General features: G+C 33.2%; 1 protein-coding gene across 6 annotated transcripts in view; it reads left to right on the forward strand.

Moving 5' to 3' along the window:
- Positions 1 to 18,025, forward strand: part of Mnb (minibrain) — a 77,370-nt gene that overhangs the window by 7,364 nt on the left and 51,981 nt on the right. For 5 of the 6 annotated variants that reach the window (XR_014435501.1, XR_014435500.1, XM_083080685.1 and 2 more), the window contains exon 2: positions 10,442 to 11,535. Coding sequence is in view for 4 of the 6 variants with exons in the window: in XM_083080685.1 (XP_082936811.1) it covers positions 11,385 to 11,535 (151 nt within the window). In the remaining 2 variants the exon portion in view is untranslated. Of the gene's footprint in view, positions 1 to 4,742; positions 5,137 to 10,441; positions 11,536 to 18,025 lie in introns of those variants that run through there. The other variant, XM_083080687.1, reaches the window with a different exon arrangement.

Below are 18,025 nucleotides of genomic sequence, written 5' to 3' on the forward strand. Positions count from 1 at the left end.
TGCGATGCGCGAGCTTCCCTGCCTTCGGCGACAACACGTCGTCGCGTGTGCGACGTATGGCGCTTTCTCGCGCGTCAGGCCGCGTGCACATGTGACGCGATCCTCTGCGTGTCCGTACGCGGAAACGACGCGTCTAATAATAGGCGACACGTTCCACGCTGATACTTATTGGTCGACTTGCTCTTAGCACCGCGGCGCTATTACGGATTGTGCACGTCGCGCGAGACAATCGAAAGATGTCGTCTTTTTACATTTCATCGAATTAATGATCGTACAATTACGGATACTTTATGATGCAACTGGAATTTTTCATTATTTTTCTAGAGAATTTTATTTATTTTCTCATAATTTTACATGTTATACACAATTTTTATATATTTTCTATCTAGACTTCTCAGTATATTTTAATAAAATTGATGAAATTATATATTTTTTTTATTAATTTGCTGGACAAATTACAAAAAATATCTTTTTTTACTTGCAAGAATAAAACATATATATAACTCATCATATGTACTTTTCGATATCTCTATTTTAATTTCTAATTACTAATTGATAGATGCAATAAATCCGGAACTAGAACGATAAATTAGCATTTAATTATGTTGTATATTCGAGTTCGATTTCTCTGGCAGGAGTACCAGGTTAACAGAGGTGCAACGACCACCGTGCTACTATTGCAACTCCGGAGCTCTTTCTTCTTTCCTTTCTTTATTCACCGCAACTCGCTACGTGCAATGGACATGCATATTTTTCTTTTGCTTTCCGCCCCTTTGCAAAAACGCACTCGTATTTTCACCGCGTACGCTTTAACGCATTAAAGCGACCGCGCGAGTTCTAGTGTAATACGTGCTTCATTAACTGAAGGAACAACACGTGCACTCGTAGATCGCTATCTTTCGATATAATTCATATGTTTGTATGTGCATATATGTATGTGTATACTTTTATAATTACTTATACGTATTATTTATATATATTATTACGCATTATAGGATTTCATATGACAAGGACACTCTTTATGAACAAGATTATAATTGAACATTATCATATGATTAAATAACTTTGTATATAATTTGCAATTGTGTGTATATTTATCGTTAATTGCAAGCAATATGCATAAATTAACACGCATAAAAAATCCGTTTGCAAAAGTATTTTTAAAATTGAAGCATGAAACTAAAGTATCTACATCGCCTATCGTCATAGATAATGATAATTTAATCATCGATAACAAATATCATAGATAAATAGATATAAAATAAATAGAGCATTTCTCGCTGATATATATGATAGTTGTAATTTTTAAATCAATTTAATCAAATTATATAATATATAAATTAATTTAATTTAATTATATAATATATAATTAAATATTATATATAATATATATTTTATAATATATATAATATATATTTCTTTTTATAATCGCTTATTTGGGATTTTTCTCTTCGCTTATTTGTGATTTTCACGAGTCGTTTTGGCGGTATCTGTCGAGGTTTCTTTTTTTTTCCGCAAAGAGCGAGCGAGAGATGGGAGTCACGTGATGCATCGAGCGTATCGTTTCAGCTGTTAAACACGCCGCGACCAATAATCATTAGTCACGCGTTTTCAATATCGACGTCTTAGACGAGCCTAGAGTAGAAAGGGGAGGGGGGAGGGGGAGGAGAAGAGAGACGGGAGAGATGTCGTCGCCAACGTCGCGACGAGAATGTCAATGGATGAGGGTGAGGGAAGAAAAGCGAACGACTTTCACGTCAGGGATAAAGTGCCGTTGTCTTCTTGCATCGAAAACGAGGAAGCGAGGAACGAGCGACAGTCGCGCGCACTTGTAAATATAAATAAATAAGACGATATACTCTGCAACATCGTGGAGCTTAAAGTCCACGATATCGTTTAATGTCTTGAGCGATGTCCCGCGTTAAGAATACGCGACAATTTTCTTCTTCTTATCTTCAGTCATCTTAGGACATGCGTGAAACAACCGTAAACGTCCTCGATACGGTACATGAGTCCTAATTACTCTCGCTTCTCGAATTATTTATTCACTGCAGAGATTTCGTGCACAGGTGACGTCTTGAAATTCCTGAAAGTGAATGCACACAATAACCATGACATAGTTGCATAGCTTAGAATATGGATACATTTTCCCAATGTTGCTCTGCACTATATGAAGTATATAACGTTGCTGCGCACGTTCTATACTTCATAATTGTATGCTGCAGTTTAATAACATTATTGTCCGAGAATAGATCGATATTGTACTTGCCTTGTTCACAATATATTATTACAGTTTTTTTGAGATTTATATGTACATTTTTACGGTATAAAATAGAAAAATTGTGAGCACAATAAAAGTTTAGTTACTAAATTGGTCGTATATTTTAAATATGATTTTTAAATGAAATTTAATAAGAAAATGAGAGAATTTTAAAAAATATAAATATTCGAAAGGCAAATATATTCGAAAAAAAAAAGATTTATGATAAGACTGGTCTTTAAATAACAGAATAAAATTCCAAGATTTTAGACTTATATTACATCAATTTTAAGTAATTAAAGATTTTTTTTAATGAGAAGTAATAGCACTTCTAAGGGAGATTTCACGTTTAAAAAAATTAAACCAACTTTATTTTATTAAACTTATAAAAAGAAGGTTTATTAAGAGAAAAAGAGAATCGACATCCTTGCGCGCATTTATCGACAATTTTGCGAAATCATTAATAAGTGCCGAAATTTTCATTTCGTATCAACGTGCGCGCGAACGTTTCGCGTAATACGTAAGCGGACAGAAATAGATCGTAGAAAGTGGGCGAGGGTATTATTATTAGTCTGGTGAAGAATGTCTGGATAATAATAGCCATTAATTATGATGTGACGGCCGACCTCTTCCGCGCGCTGCATCCCAACGCATTTAAACGCACGTTCCGCCTAATATGGCGTGAATGTTGGCCGCGCTATAAACAAGAAATATTTGCTGCTTGTGAATATTGGGATGAGTCACTAAAAGTTACCTCTACTAAATCGTAAAGCATGTGTTTTTAGAAAAAAAATATTTTACATAAATGTTTGATCAAGAAGATATTCCGTGATTAATACCTTTTGTTCCAGGCGGATGCAACTTGCGAGATTTTCAGATTATCTTTATTTTTTTTAAACAGAGTCAGATCATGTTTTTTGTTATATAAAAATTGATATTTATAAAAAAGTATATTAAGGGAGATAGAATTATAAGAAAAATTAATTCAATTCATTGTTTGACTTATAAAAGTATTAAAACAAAGTTACCGGAAAGTATACTTTACAAGATATTTTGTGTCATAATATTTCAAACTTATTAATTTTTTAAATATCTCACAAGTTGTAGATTCTTTTGGTGATTCTACTAGGATGATACTATGTGTTAAGTGAAAATAAATAATTTTAAACAAAAAAGTGACCTTAAAATTTCAAAAAGCCTCTATTTGGAATAAAATGCTCATCACAGAATGGTTCATTAGATGTAATTTTCATACGCTGATTTTTTAATGGTAGCATAGATATTTAAAGAATTCAGATTTACATTTTGCACTCCTTTTTTTAGTGACAAATTAATTATCATAGATATACATATGCATATTCATATTTTGTATTAATTATTTATTTGTATAATTTATTTAAGAATCGATATTTTTTTTTATCATCAGATCTTTTTTAAAATTCATTCGCTATAGAAATGATATTTTGTTCATCACGTAAATCTTCTCTCCGATTGAAATATCTATATTCAATATTTATGCATCTATATCTGAACTATATGCATATAACTGTCGCTTTACATTGTTATAAAATATTATTTCGGTATGATTAAATATATTTTATCTCTCTTTTCACTTTTGAAACTTTGTAGGATGGATGAAAGATTAACGGAAATTTCGAAACATACAATCATTAAATCTGACATATGCATGTGACTCATGGACAGACGATTATTTAAACATAACCTATAATCAGTTATTTTTACATTTTTATATCTTATATCAATATAATGTTATTATTGCAAAAATAAGCGAACAATTAATCTATATAAATAACAATAAATTAATAAAATTATAAGTTATCCAGCCATAATTATTCTGCCGTCTTTCGATGCTTCATAATCTTCTCTTTTTCTCTTTGTACTATACGTTCGTCTTTTGCTGCTCTTTTATGGCATTTACTTGCGAAAAAAACAAAGTTAATTACGATCTCGCGCGCTTTAATAACCAGAACACAACCATCACTTTTCATACTTGCGATGTGATATTGGACATTTTATTTTGTACTGCGATGAGAGGATGCGTCACGAAATCTTTACAATCTTCTCGAAAATCATGCGATCGAATTCACATAATATTTCCCGTTAATAAATATTATATTAATTATATATTCCGTTAATTAATAGTATATATTATATATATTAATTATATATCCCGTTAATTAATAGTATATATACGTATTTTAGATATTATGGCAGTTGTGTTTTTTATTATATAATAAAATTGTAGGAAATAATCGCGCATATTTAACACGAATTTTATTTCAATAGATAATAAATAATAAGATGATCGCGTATAAACAACAGCGCCGTTAAATTTTCGCGGCGTTATCTGAGAGCGTTATTGTTTACACGCGGTCACCTTGTTGTCATTCTTACGAGACTCGAGTAGATAACAATGCGAGTCGCGTAGTATCTCACGAACCACAGTCATGACAAGTACGCGATCATTTTCCAGTTCATTATTACAATTAAAATTTATAATAAAAGATAGTAAAATATATATAAAGTACATGCGTACTATTGAACAGCATTGTGTGAATTCGACCGCGTGGTTTTTCAAAAGTCAAACGAATCGTAACCTCATGATTTTCGCATCTTTTCATCGCAATAAAATGTAAAATAAAATGCGCATCGCATTAATATGATTAATGTCGAAAGTATTGGAATGGAAAGTACAATCGTCGTATTCTTTAGATTAAAGCAAGCGCGATTGTAACCTAATCTAATCGTGTAATCGTAATAACTTTTTGTGAGTGTCGCATAAGTGCCATGAAGAAGCAACAAAGGAGAAACAAGAGAACAGGAGATCCGGAGAGACATCAGGGGAATAACTATGGGTGAATAATTTATAATTTTGTTACGTTTCTTTATAATTTTATTAAGTTAATTATTTGTAAATTTATTGCTCATTTATTTTCGCGATGGTATGTGTGTGTGTGTATGTGTCTGTATATATGTATGATTTACATTTTGAGACACGAATTTAGAGCTGGTCGATCGGATTATGCGTTTAGACATTCACTTATCTATGGATAAGATAGTGATAGATACGATAATATTAGATCCCACATTTTGAGACCTCTGTTAATCTGACACTTCCATTATTAGGAATCAAATTCGGATATATGTAGCATAAGTGAGCATTAATTTATTGCTAATATGTTACTCTAATCTTGAATTTTGCAGGAAATTTCGGTGTGAATTTGGAAAAAATCAAGCTGATATTCTTAATTTATTATTTTTCATTATTTTATATTTACAGTTATAGTATTTTCTGTTGTTGCATCTATAAAAATTAACATATTTTGAAATTTATTTGCAATATCGTGTAATACGATTAATTAACAATTAGCAATTATAATTACTAAATTGATATTTGTATTTGTTTTTCGTTTACAATTCGCTAAATATATTTCGGAGGGAAATTTGGGAGTGTTAACGTAACATTACATCAACCCTCATGTCAGTCCATAAATATCAATTTCCCGCTAATTGGTAGGAGCGATAAATTCGAAATTAGAGCAATAAATTAGCACTTAATTACGTCGTACGTCCGAATTTTGATTTCTCATTCACGGGAAGGGAAAGGAAAACACTAAGTTGACGGAAATGATATCACGATATTGATAAACGTTACAATGTAAACACGCATCACTACGATACGTAGCATCGCAACATAACATTCGTCCGACTCGACAAGTCGATAGCCAGTCTCGGCGCACGGTGGTGAATCGGGTAGATTTTCCAGATCGTCGATAAACGCGCGAAACAGCTGTTGATGCGGTGCGCGCGGGTTTCGCGTTCCTACCAACTGCCGTGTGCCGTGTTCCACCGTCGCGTCAAGTGGGGAAGGGCGAAGACCACCTGGCCCAAACCTGAGCGCTTCGTTCTGTTTCTATGGAGCGCACAATGTTGCACGATCCCTCGAATCGATCGGCGCGCCGTGAACAAAAGCTCTCGGGTACGTGCTGCGTGGCTACGTAGGAAACATATGTTCGCCATCGCGACCAAGAAAATCCGTCCCGCGTTTACATCGCGTTTAATCCGCCGCCCGCACCGGTGTGCAATTCGCTGTTATCATTGTTGCTGTTGTCGTTGATCGAAATCTATAATGAGCTGAATAACAGTCGTACGGTTTCCGGGAAAACTGTGTTTACATTACGGTATATAAGGCTTGTCTCAGAATTGTCGACATGACTTTTATTTATACGAGAATGAGGAGTTTGAATAAATTGTAATAATTAGACTAAATTAGAATAAATATAAAATTCTCAACTTTTTTGGTTCATTCTAATTAATCGATATTTCAATGGAATTTTTACAGTTCAATTATCAAATTAAATTAATATTTAAAATACAAAATGTAAGAAAATATATCTGTAAACTATAGGTTTTATTGTTAAAACATTAGTTTATGGATTAGCTTATATTAGTGTATAAATATATTGTATAATATATTGATGAAATACGAAAAATGATGGCAATTTTGAGACAATCTATATGATCACATATAGTGATAAAGAGAGAGAGAGAGAGAGAGAGAGAGAGAGAGAGAGAGAGAGAGAAAGAAAGAAAGATAGTGTGAGAAAATAAAATCGGAAAGTCGGCCTCGAGTTAAAAATTTTCAGGTATGATTAAAAAAAAGGTTTCAGCATAAAAATAATTTTCCAAGAGTGTAAAAAATACGAGATTTAAATCTGTTTCTTTTTTTATTATATCAATTTTTAAATTTCTAATTTTTTAAGTTACAAGAAATTAATTGCAAAGCTTTATAAATATTATAAAAATTATAAGAAACATAAAAAAATCAATTCCTAAACAAAGTATTGCGTCATTAAATTTTTTATATGATTTATAGATATTTTATATATATACATATATACACATAACATATCTATAAAATTACAATTTAATTAATATTATTAGCTCAATTATAATAGTCAATTTAGCGTATTAAATTCAAATGTATAAACGCATTATTAATAATAATGAAAGAACATAAAGATAATAGCAGCAATAAAATAATAATAATAATTTTATACAATGAAGAAATATAATCTCACTGAATTTATAAAGTTTTTTTATTATTTGAAATTAATTTATTTTAAAATTAGTTTTCTTTTTCTATTTAAAATTAGTTTTTTATTTAAAATTAATTTATTTCATGAAAAAATATTGAGAGAGAAGTGTAATTTTCTTTTAAAATATTTTAAAAGAGAATTATACGTGTTTTATTATAATTTTAGCATAAACATTGTTTGCGGTTTTTTTTTAAATTAACAGTAATTATTGTACAAGAAAGCATTAAAGCTCACTATTAAATTATTTTAAAAGCAAGCATTTGATGAAACTATAAATACTAAAAAATTTATGATTACATTTTCTAAAAATGGATATGTGCATATATATATATATGTATAGTTGAACTATAAATATGGATTGGAGAGATGCTACAATAATGATTTCCTATCGACTGAAAATTCAAGATTGATACGTTTGGCAGTTGAAAAACGGATTTCACTTATCTGATATTGATATGTACTAATGCATATACAGATACTAAACTTCAATAAAAATATTTGATCGTATTTACTCTATTTTTTTTTGTTCGCGAATGTATTTAAAGATACCTCTCGAATCTAAAGCGTATCGTGTGTCACACATTTTTGTTCATGAATATCGTTAAACGTCGTCATAAAGTTGCTTCGTGGAAGGCACTTGAAAAGGAGAAGGAAGAATATAGGGCAGGAAAGGGAAACGATATGCTTCTCGACGATCGACATGATTTTCCGCATGTGACTTGCGTAATATTAAATATTCAATCAAAGGGTTACTTGCGTACCACGTGTGAATCCATTTGCTCTACTTTTGTCGGCTGCGTCGCAATATTAACTTTAGATTATCTTTAATGATACGTGTGTATTGATTATCGCAACGAGTTATAAAATTATTAGTGACGCAATGCAAAAGATTCGAGGGGGAAAATTTTATTAATTATTATTAATTATTATATATTATGTAGAAAAAAGTTTTTTAAAGATTTATTAAAATTCATTTACGTAAAACTTGATTTCCATAAAAAAGGAAAGTTTAGAAATAAAATTTTGCTTCATAAAAAATTGTTTTTTTGTTGGATATTGTTCGACAATTGCTATAACATCCAATTGTTAAACAATTGTTTAATCACGTCGAATAATAACACTTTTAATTAAAGTGTAAAGCCTGCTGGAACATTCTTCTTTCAAATTTCTTAGCGTTATCTTGATTCGATTTATTTCTCATTCATCGGTCACCGATTGATGACCTGTAAATTAATAATTGTCTCTCTCTCTTAATCTGTTTTTCCATTAATTCCTGTGCGTGCGCCAAATATGTATACATTAACGAGATACTTATATATTTAAGATAAGGACGTGCTAGTGTGATTACCCGCTTTAAAGTGAGCTTTTCCTTGCGTGTAGGGGGTCGATCGTGACCATTCATGCCACTGCGGGGAGTGTCGCCACGACTTTTTTGTCATTTCTTGCCGTCATTTCCGTGGTACATGGTCGAAGATAGATTGATCGATCGAACAACTGAAATTCTCGCGATCATAAAGCCAGTTTCAAATAAATTTAAGCTTTTCGACATCTTCTAAAATTCTAATTTTTAGATTTTAATTTCTAAATATCTAAATAAAAATAATTTTAGTACGTCCGAGCTTAAAATTCAGTATAATTTCAAGTTTATCGATTTAAATCCTGGACATATCCGCGTATACATATGTTATTTACACACTTTTCTTTTGTAGATATTTATTTAAAAATAGAAAATTATATATAACAATATTTGTATATAAAATCTTAGAAGCGATACTTGAAATTACCACAAAATTGCACATAATTAGATGGCGGCTTGACATGAAATGCTAGAGTTACAAATTTAAAATATAGTTCAAAATAAGTTTAACATAAATAAGAATTACACAAGTCGAAATTAAGTTTAAAATAAATTTAAAATACGCAAGATATTTAAAAAAATTTTCAAGAATTTTTAATATATAGGTTTGTGAGTAGCTTTGTAAAATTATTTAAAAAAGAAATGGATATTATAAGTTGGTAAAATTATTCAGAGCTCTACGGCCGTCATCGACAATATGTCGTGAAACGTGTTACCGCGGATCGATGTACGCGAAAAGCTGACCCGATCTGCTATTTAAATCCGCGTATCCCAGATTTTACTATACGAGATGAATTTTATTTTGAGACACCTTAATGGAACGAATGCATGTACAGTCGTACATTCAATCGTGCTCATCGTAAAAAGAGTATAATCGGGATAATAATAAGCCGAGATGAGAGAGAAGAGCCGATGAATTATTGAGATATCGAGAGTACGATCGCGCGAGGACGTTGTGAATCGTAATCGAACCGTCTGAGAACCGGCATCTGGAGGACGATTGGTCGAAGGTTGGATGTTGTGCCGCCGGCTTGCAACAATCTGTGCTAATGTAACGGTTGCTAGTTTGCTACTGAAACCGAAATAAACTTTGTTGCATCAGCGAATTAGTTGCCGCTTTCGCAACGATTTCGGTAGGATTTTCGACAATAATATCCGTACTTCAGCGCTTCTCGGATACAGATCGTTTTGCTACTTTGTAGAAATTATTAATTCATGATGGGGCACCATCCGCTCATTACATGGTTTATCGAGAGTCTTATGACGAGATATTCAGATTTTTTAAAATTTCATTTTCAAGAATTGCAAACTTTTCAATTTTTATACATTATATTATTGCATTACATGTATTACACACATTTAATATATTTATATTTAAAAAATATATATATATAAATATATATATATATTATTTAATATATATTAGTAATAAAAATTATGATTTATACATTTAGTTAATATATATATACGTTAAATTTAAATATATATGTATATAAATATATATATTTTATATTTTGGATTTATTAGAAAAATTTTTATTATATAAAATTAAGCTTTTTTAATACATATATGCGATTATGGAATTGCACAGTATACACAATATTTTCGATGCAATATCCGCAACGATAGCACGAAATTTCGCCGAATATAAATCGTCTATAGTACAATGTCAACATATTAATATTTTTTCTAATTTGATTTCAGGTATTATCGCATTATCCCGCCGCCGATTTGCAGCATGAAGGCTGACAGCGACGCGAAGTGAATAGGCGGTCCACTCCTCACTTCCCCCTTTCGAAATACGCACCTGCTAACAAACAGAAAACGAAGGCTGAACCCTCTGACTGTATACATATATATTTAGGAAAAGGAAAAGAAAAAAAGACCGCAACGGATCACCGCCAAAAGTTAGTAAAAGTTTAGTCAAAGTGTGAGAGCGAGCGAACGAGATAAAAGAAATATATATATACATACATAATACACATATATGTATATATATTATAGAAAGAAAAAACGAGAGAGAGAGAACGGGGGAAACACAAGATACATATACATATATAAATAAATATATGTATATATATATAAATATAAGAGAAGACGAGTCTCTCGTGAGTGTGCGTGTAAATAAGAGCTATTTTTCGTATGAGAGCGAGAAAAACGCGCCCTGGCCGACGAGAAGCGGGAAGCGAAACGTTCGAGAATAGTTCCCTCGAACGAGGGAAGATTCAAGGTGCTTCTCCTGAAGAAGAGGACCGAGTCGTCGGGTGAAAGACAGGAAGGCGACGAAGACGACAACGACGACGGAAGAGAGCGAAAGGATACGTCACGTCACAGTTGTTTGGACGTTGTTTCGATGCTCCCCAATCTGAATCGCCGGTGTTTCTCCCTCCTACAGAGGAGTAGTCTCTCTCACGGAGGCTGACCGAGCCGATATATTGCGTAGGAATCGTCGAGAAAGAGGCGAACGCGAATATCGCGGATAAAGCCAAGAACCAAGAAAGGGGAGAGGAAGGGGAGAGGAAAAAAGGAAGGAAATATAGAGAGCAGTTGTGTGTGCGGCATCGAAAGAGGACCGGCTCCATGTTGTGAGCGTCTGAGGACTGCCGAGGGCAGCAGCGAAAGGGCGGAGTAGGGTGCCACCGCCGTTATGGAGTACGGTGGCGGGGGCGGTGGGGCACGCGGAGGTGTCCAGCCACCCTCCGCGGGGGCGAGGGGCATCGCCGGAACCGACACTACCGACGCTGCGTGGCACAAACACGAACAAATGATGCTCATGGAGTCCAGGCACAAGCAACAATGTAAGTAAACGCATCTCTGAGATTCATTTCTCCCCTCTTTCCCTTCATATCCTCCCCTTGGTTTTGATGAGCGCACGTGCGCGCTCGGGAAGCGGATTATCGGTTTAAGAGCGAGGGGGGCAGAGAAGAAAAGGGGGTAAATTTCGCAGTCTGTACATTGATCGCGAGTTTTCGATCCGGAATGCGCGATGTCGGAGATTCTTGTCGATTTGGGGAAGAAATCTTGATATCAAAAGCAATATAATTTTTCAAATCTTTGTAAAATTAATTTTACAGCACAAAAGTAATTTAGGATTAGTCCATTTAACAAATAAATCATTATAAAATTTAAAATTTAACTTTTATATATATATATATATATATATATATGTATGTATGTATATATGTATGTATATTTGATAATATCGAAACAATAAAAGCAAAATAATTAACACCGAGCTATAAATGCATTCAAATGAAAATCCAGGTAAATAACAGCTTTTGTCGATCTGTTACGAAGGGCTTTAAATTGTTATAAATTTAAAAAATTTATAGCACATTTAGATTTTTGTTGCAAGCCCATTTCAAAGCACGTTAATTGTCAAAATGGTTAATACTCGCGGTTTTGATTTTTTTTATATAAGGATCATCAATATATTTCGCGGGATATCTAAATTAAAAATAGAATATATTGTTGAATATTGCGTATAAAAATTACCATTCACTTAATCAGAGATGAAGCATAATGAAAGAGAAAAAACGCGTAACTCCGCTATTTTTCGATCCCTGATCTTTGACACGCTTATATGCACGCGCTATGAAACATCGAAACAGGCCAGTGTTATGAAGGAAAAATATGAGCGATGTAACTGTAAGTTACGGCACGCCGGCTTTTGACAATTGACATTTACGCTCGGCTGTCACATTTTTTCGTCACTTTTCACATCTTGGAAAATAACACTCATCGACAGACCTTTAATATATTGCCATTTTTCTTACTCGCAAAATACTGTTCTTATAAATATTAGTCTACAAAATTAACTCTAATGCAATTAAATTTTTGTCGCGTATGAGTGAAAGGATTCTTCGTGCGAATCTCTTGGAAAAATATTAGACATTTGAGAAATGGATTAAAAAATCGCGGCGGGATTATTCGTTCGATTTTACCGAGCCGTCTATTTTCTCTTTTAGCGTTTATATCGCGCAAAGCAAAGTGAAAAGAGATCGACGTTATGATGCATGCACGAGATCTACAACGCTAGTAGATGATGGCGGCGATAATGCAGGTGCATCGCGACGCGCGATAACCGCGGGCTTTAGGACGGCCTGAATTAGCAGGTGCAATATATATTAGCCAAACGGGCTTTCATTATTCGCTGTTAGATGAAAGGGGGGAAAAAAGGCGCGGCGCCGATTTCATCTTCCCTCCCTCGCTCCCTTTCCTCTCACCTTTCCTCTCGTCCGATAATGAATCGCGTTTAACGAGCCGGCGACGAAGGAAGGAAACTGCACGATGCTGCGGATGATGTATCCGTGTTTATCACGACAATGTTATTCGATCAATGATGCTAACTGATAATATTGCTGCTGGCAATAATGTTGTTTCTTCTCGCGTTCCTCGCGATTACGGGATATTAATTGTGACAATTAATCGGAAATCCAGATATCGTAAGACGTGGAAAAACGTTATCCAACTTAAATCGTTAATTGTATGCACAAAATGCCAGATCTTTCGCATTTTCTTTTTAATTTTGTTTATATGATTGTTGTTATTTTTAAATTTTATTGAAGAATTAAAAAAATTAATGACTTGGATTTATTATTAAAATTGAAGAATATTTGAAAAATTAATCTCTTTCTTTCGCAAACAGATAATAAAAATTTCTCCTTTATTAATTTTAAACTTTACATTAATAGAATTTTACTTTGTGGTAAATTTAAGATAATACTGAAATTGAAAAATGATATAATAGGTATAGGATATTTTAATTTAATAAAATATGCGAGATTATTATTTATATATATTATTATAATTTTTTTAAGAACACAATAAGTTTTGATTAATTAGACAAGACGAAATAATTTCTGCGAGATTGCATTTTATTCAAGTCAAAGTTGGCGCATTTTTAAAACATATCAACAATAAGTTAAAATTAGACTTTGGATATGACATAACAATTACATCTTATATAAATATTTTGATTTATTTTATCAATTTATTTTAGAAATAATCTTCTAGGTTTTTGATTAGATAGCTATCTCAAAGGAGTTATATGTATATTAATCGTTGAAGAATCTTTTTTAAAATCTACTCAGAGAGAGGAACATGAAATCACGTTTTCGAAAACAATACATCATGTGGTACTCAGTCATTTTCATAATAATTTTTACAAATATATTAAAAGAAATATATATAAGTATATATCTTCATCGATTATATTGATCCTGCATTCGCGAAAATCAACGTCCACGCATCTCTGTAATCGAGAGGAAACAAATAACTTCTTGATTCGACCATAGAATTTACATAAGATTGTTGACACTGACATTGTAATCGATGGTTCATTATCTCTCACAATTAAAGCGCAGTGCAAACGAGAGAAAAGTTGAAGGGTATAAGTGCAATGTTGCGACGTGTGACTCGATGTTCTTTCGACCTCAATGTAAAAAGCAGGCGCGTTTGCGATCCGATGACTCGGGAAATTGTTAATTATCGCGATAATAGTTGGGCTCTCCCCCCCTCCCTCCTCCTTTCTCTACCTTTCTCGCGCGTATGCGATTTCCAACTAACAATAAAATGAGTAAATACGCAGAAGAGAATTTTGATTTTTTGTAATAGTATAATTTTTTTGCGAATAGGCGCATAAATTCGATGCATTCAGGCGTATCCGAAAATAATGGCTGAATAATCACAAATGGAACGGCCAATTTACCATTAAATTAACAGAAGATTAATAATGATTAGTGTAGAGTATTTGGATTTTCGAGAATATTTTTTTTTCTTCGAATTGTCCAGAGATTTCAAATTTCTTTACGCGCCCGCGTTTCTTATTTATAATATGTAATTACAAATTTTCTTGTACATGTATTTCATATCTTTTTATTTTCTTATTCACAATATTAAAACGAACAAAGATCCAAATTTGACATATGTAATCCTGTCCGAAGAGAAGTGACTATTATTTATATTATTAATTAAATATCACTCGCTATTAAATTTTACTCTATTATAATTTATATATTATTGATAAAGAAAATTAACAATTTCAAAACACAAACAGATATCTTGAAGCTATTAGAATATACGTTATTGTGATCTATCTTTGAATTTTTTCATGACAAAAAATATAACGGGTCACTTTTATGCAACAGATTTTATAGATCATTGTCTTGACATTTAAAGTTACAAGTTTCTCGGTAACATTGTTCATACGATATGATTTTTTGTAGTTTGAAATTATTTTTGTCGTCGTAGTCAGATCTATGCTTTGTGAATCGCGATCTATCTTGTGGATCGTAGGAACGGGATTTGAAATTCTCCACGTGTGGATTTTACTCTGCTGAAAATCACGGGTTTTCGTATAACTACTAGCTATTGATCGTCGCTCCAAAATACTCTTTCGTCGTGAATCATTGAACGCTGCTGATCGACGTGTTGCCATCTCTCTCTTTCCTCTCTCTCTCTCTCTCTCTCTCTCTCTTTTTCGCCATTTGAATGCGTGCGAGGATGAACACGAAGCGTGAAAAAAAAGACGATAGTAGAGAAAAAGAAGGGAAAAAGAGACGAGAAGGAAGCAAAGAGTATAGCAGGCCACGCGGGGAGAAGACGCGAAGCGGGGGGGGGGATGGAAGGGGATATGACGTATATTTTTAAACGGAGGCAAACACCCGACCTCCTTAGGCGCAACTTGTCTTATGACGAGAATAGTGGTTCTACCACTCGGCAAAAGACAATCGTTTTTCGTTTCGATTTTGGAATAATGGATGGATTTTTTAGATCTTTTCTTTTATTTTTTTTTTAAACAAAGACGGAATCGATATAATTTCGATAAATTAAAATGCTATTTCAGTATCAAAATTTAAAAACTCTGAAATTATACCTCCTTGATTCTCTCTCGATATTACTATAACAATTTGATTGCTTAAATACTCATGTGAGGCTACGAATGATAAAGTTTAAATGGATGGAAAAAGAACTTGATACACGTGAAGCTTTCCCCGACTTTCTCGCCACGATCGGCGAGATTGACGGTGCAAATAGCGATGCAAATTTCGAGCGTCGCGACGACACGGCCGGTTTTTGGACCGATGCCTGATCAACGACTCTCAGACAATCCGAAAACTTCGACCGGCTGGCTATCGAATGACGTATATATGTATTTTCGACTCAGCATCTTCCCTCCCTGCTCCCTTGTGCATCCCACTGACCATTTTTACCGTTCTGGACCGATATCGACAGACGTTGACCTCTTGAGAAGGGAAAAAAGAGAAAGGAACGAGAATGATAAGAGAAAGAAAGAGATTTTATACAGCAGTTTTTTCATTTTAAAATGATCACGTTAAAATTAAAATTTATGTTATCTATGTGCATTATTCCATTTAATTAATCGCGTCCATAATATAAATGAGGAGAGGATATAAAATTTATTAGAATTATATGAGATTTTATTTTTTGAATATTGAAGAGAATTTAAAGACCAAGCCTTCGGAATCAAATGTGATATTTGATTTAAAACTCGATAAATGCAAAAAAATAAACTTTAAATTTATACATATTTTAGTGAGAAATAGATTTTGTGTGGTTTTTTTAAATATGTAATTATACCACAGAGTGATTTTATTTATTTTTTTTTTTCATGTATTTTTCCGTAAGCAACCATTAAAAAGGTAAATAACGCGAGGTAAGAGAAGGCAATAAATGTATCGCAGAAGAGAATAAGATCGTTGATGTAATTCTTGATATATAAAGTACTTTTGCGAGGGGAAAAAAATACCGATGTCATTTTATGTATAGATTATGATCGGACAGTCCGAAAAAATAATCGCGGCTCGAATCGCCTAACATAAGTGACAACACGTCCGGTACTTGCTGTATTAAATACATCCTGTCTTTCTTATCTCCCTCTTCTTGTCTTTCCAATCTTGCTCATTTGCAAAAGTAAAATCAATATAATTTAACTGTAATTTCTCCCTTCTCAACTATCAAGAACCACTGAGGATCAACTGTATTTTGCATAAATATAAAAACTAAAATTAGGGAGCAGATAAACATTCGTATACGATGTTGTAGATTAATAAATATAAGAAATATATAAGAAATATATTCGTAGGTAATCGTGAAAAATAGTACCAAATAGCGAGTAAAGGAAAAAGAACGTGCAAATATAGAGTTCTGAGAATATATATGTCAAAACCGCGATTCCAGATAATATCAGGGTGTCTCGATTCGCTTCTATTGCCGTTCATTGTCCGAAGCTATGGCGATTCAGCTTTTCTTCTCGTCGTATTCTTTTGCCAAATACGAAATACGATGACTGCGACTCGAGACGGCTTCAATTAGTCGTTGCCATTTGCACGGCGTGTCCAAACTTTACGTACGAGAGGGAGAGAGGGCGGTATTTATTGCCTAATGAAGCGCGAGAAGATCGTTAATGTCAAAGTTGGGAGAGATGGTTATCGAATAACCGATAATCAGCCTTGCTTTTTCCATTTCTTTTTTCTTCGGACGGCGAAGGAAACAATAATGATGACAGTGCTTATCGTTGCGGGGGCGTAAATAGAAAGGGTATACAAGGATTCTCCTTGCGCGATGTAAATTCATGAAATTGAACGAGAATAATTGTGTGTGTATGTGTGGATCTTCACATAAATTAGTTTATTCTTTTTTAATATTAAACAAAAATATTTTAAAGTGAAAAATATTTTAAAGATTTTATACATTGAAGATGCACACACGTATACGAAGAGTTTGTACGTTTTCATTCCGATGGACAATGCGAAAGAGCGAAATAAAGAGCGAGTCGTACCTTCTGCGTTCGTTTAATGAAATAATAGTGGCAATGGTGTAATCACCGAATCGACCTTCGCAATTTTCTTGCGCGCAGTTTTCTTGTTATATAGGAGAGAAAGGAAGGGAATGAAAGGGGATTTCCCTCCGTCGGTCGTCGAGGTCGTTTGACCTTTTTCACCTTACGACTCGTGAGAACCCTCTTCATTTTTTCCACCTTAATTTCTTCGAATCGTATATAAGCAAGCCGTACATGATTGACGACATTTTGCGCGAAATTTTTATTTTTTATTTATATCGCAATATATGGATTCGTAACAATTAATTAATTAATAATAGCAAAGTCTTTCGTGTATTTTTCTCAAATATTCGAAATATTGAATGGCTATAATTATAGTCAATTATATCTTTTCTTCCCTGATTTTACGAAACATCTCTTTGGTTCCGATATTATATGGCACGCGAAATATTTTCAAAATTAAATGATACCGAATGAATCGTTAT

Source organism: Camponotus vicinus, unplaced genomic scaffold (genome assembly GCF_025532165.1).
Source record: "Camponotus vicinus isolate PSW18456_S1 unplaced genomic scaffold, iyCamVici1.0 SCAF_10, whole genome shotgun sequence".
In the NCBI taxonomy this organism is placed as follows: domain Eukaryota; kingdom Metazoa; phylum Arthropoda; class Insecta; order Hymenoptera; family Formicidae; genus Camponotus; species Camponotus vicinus.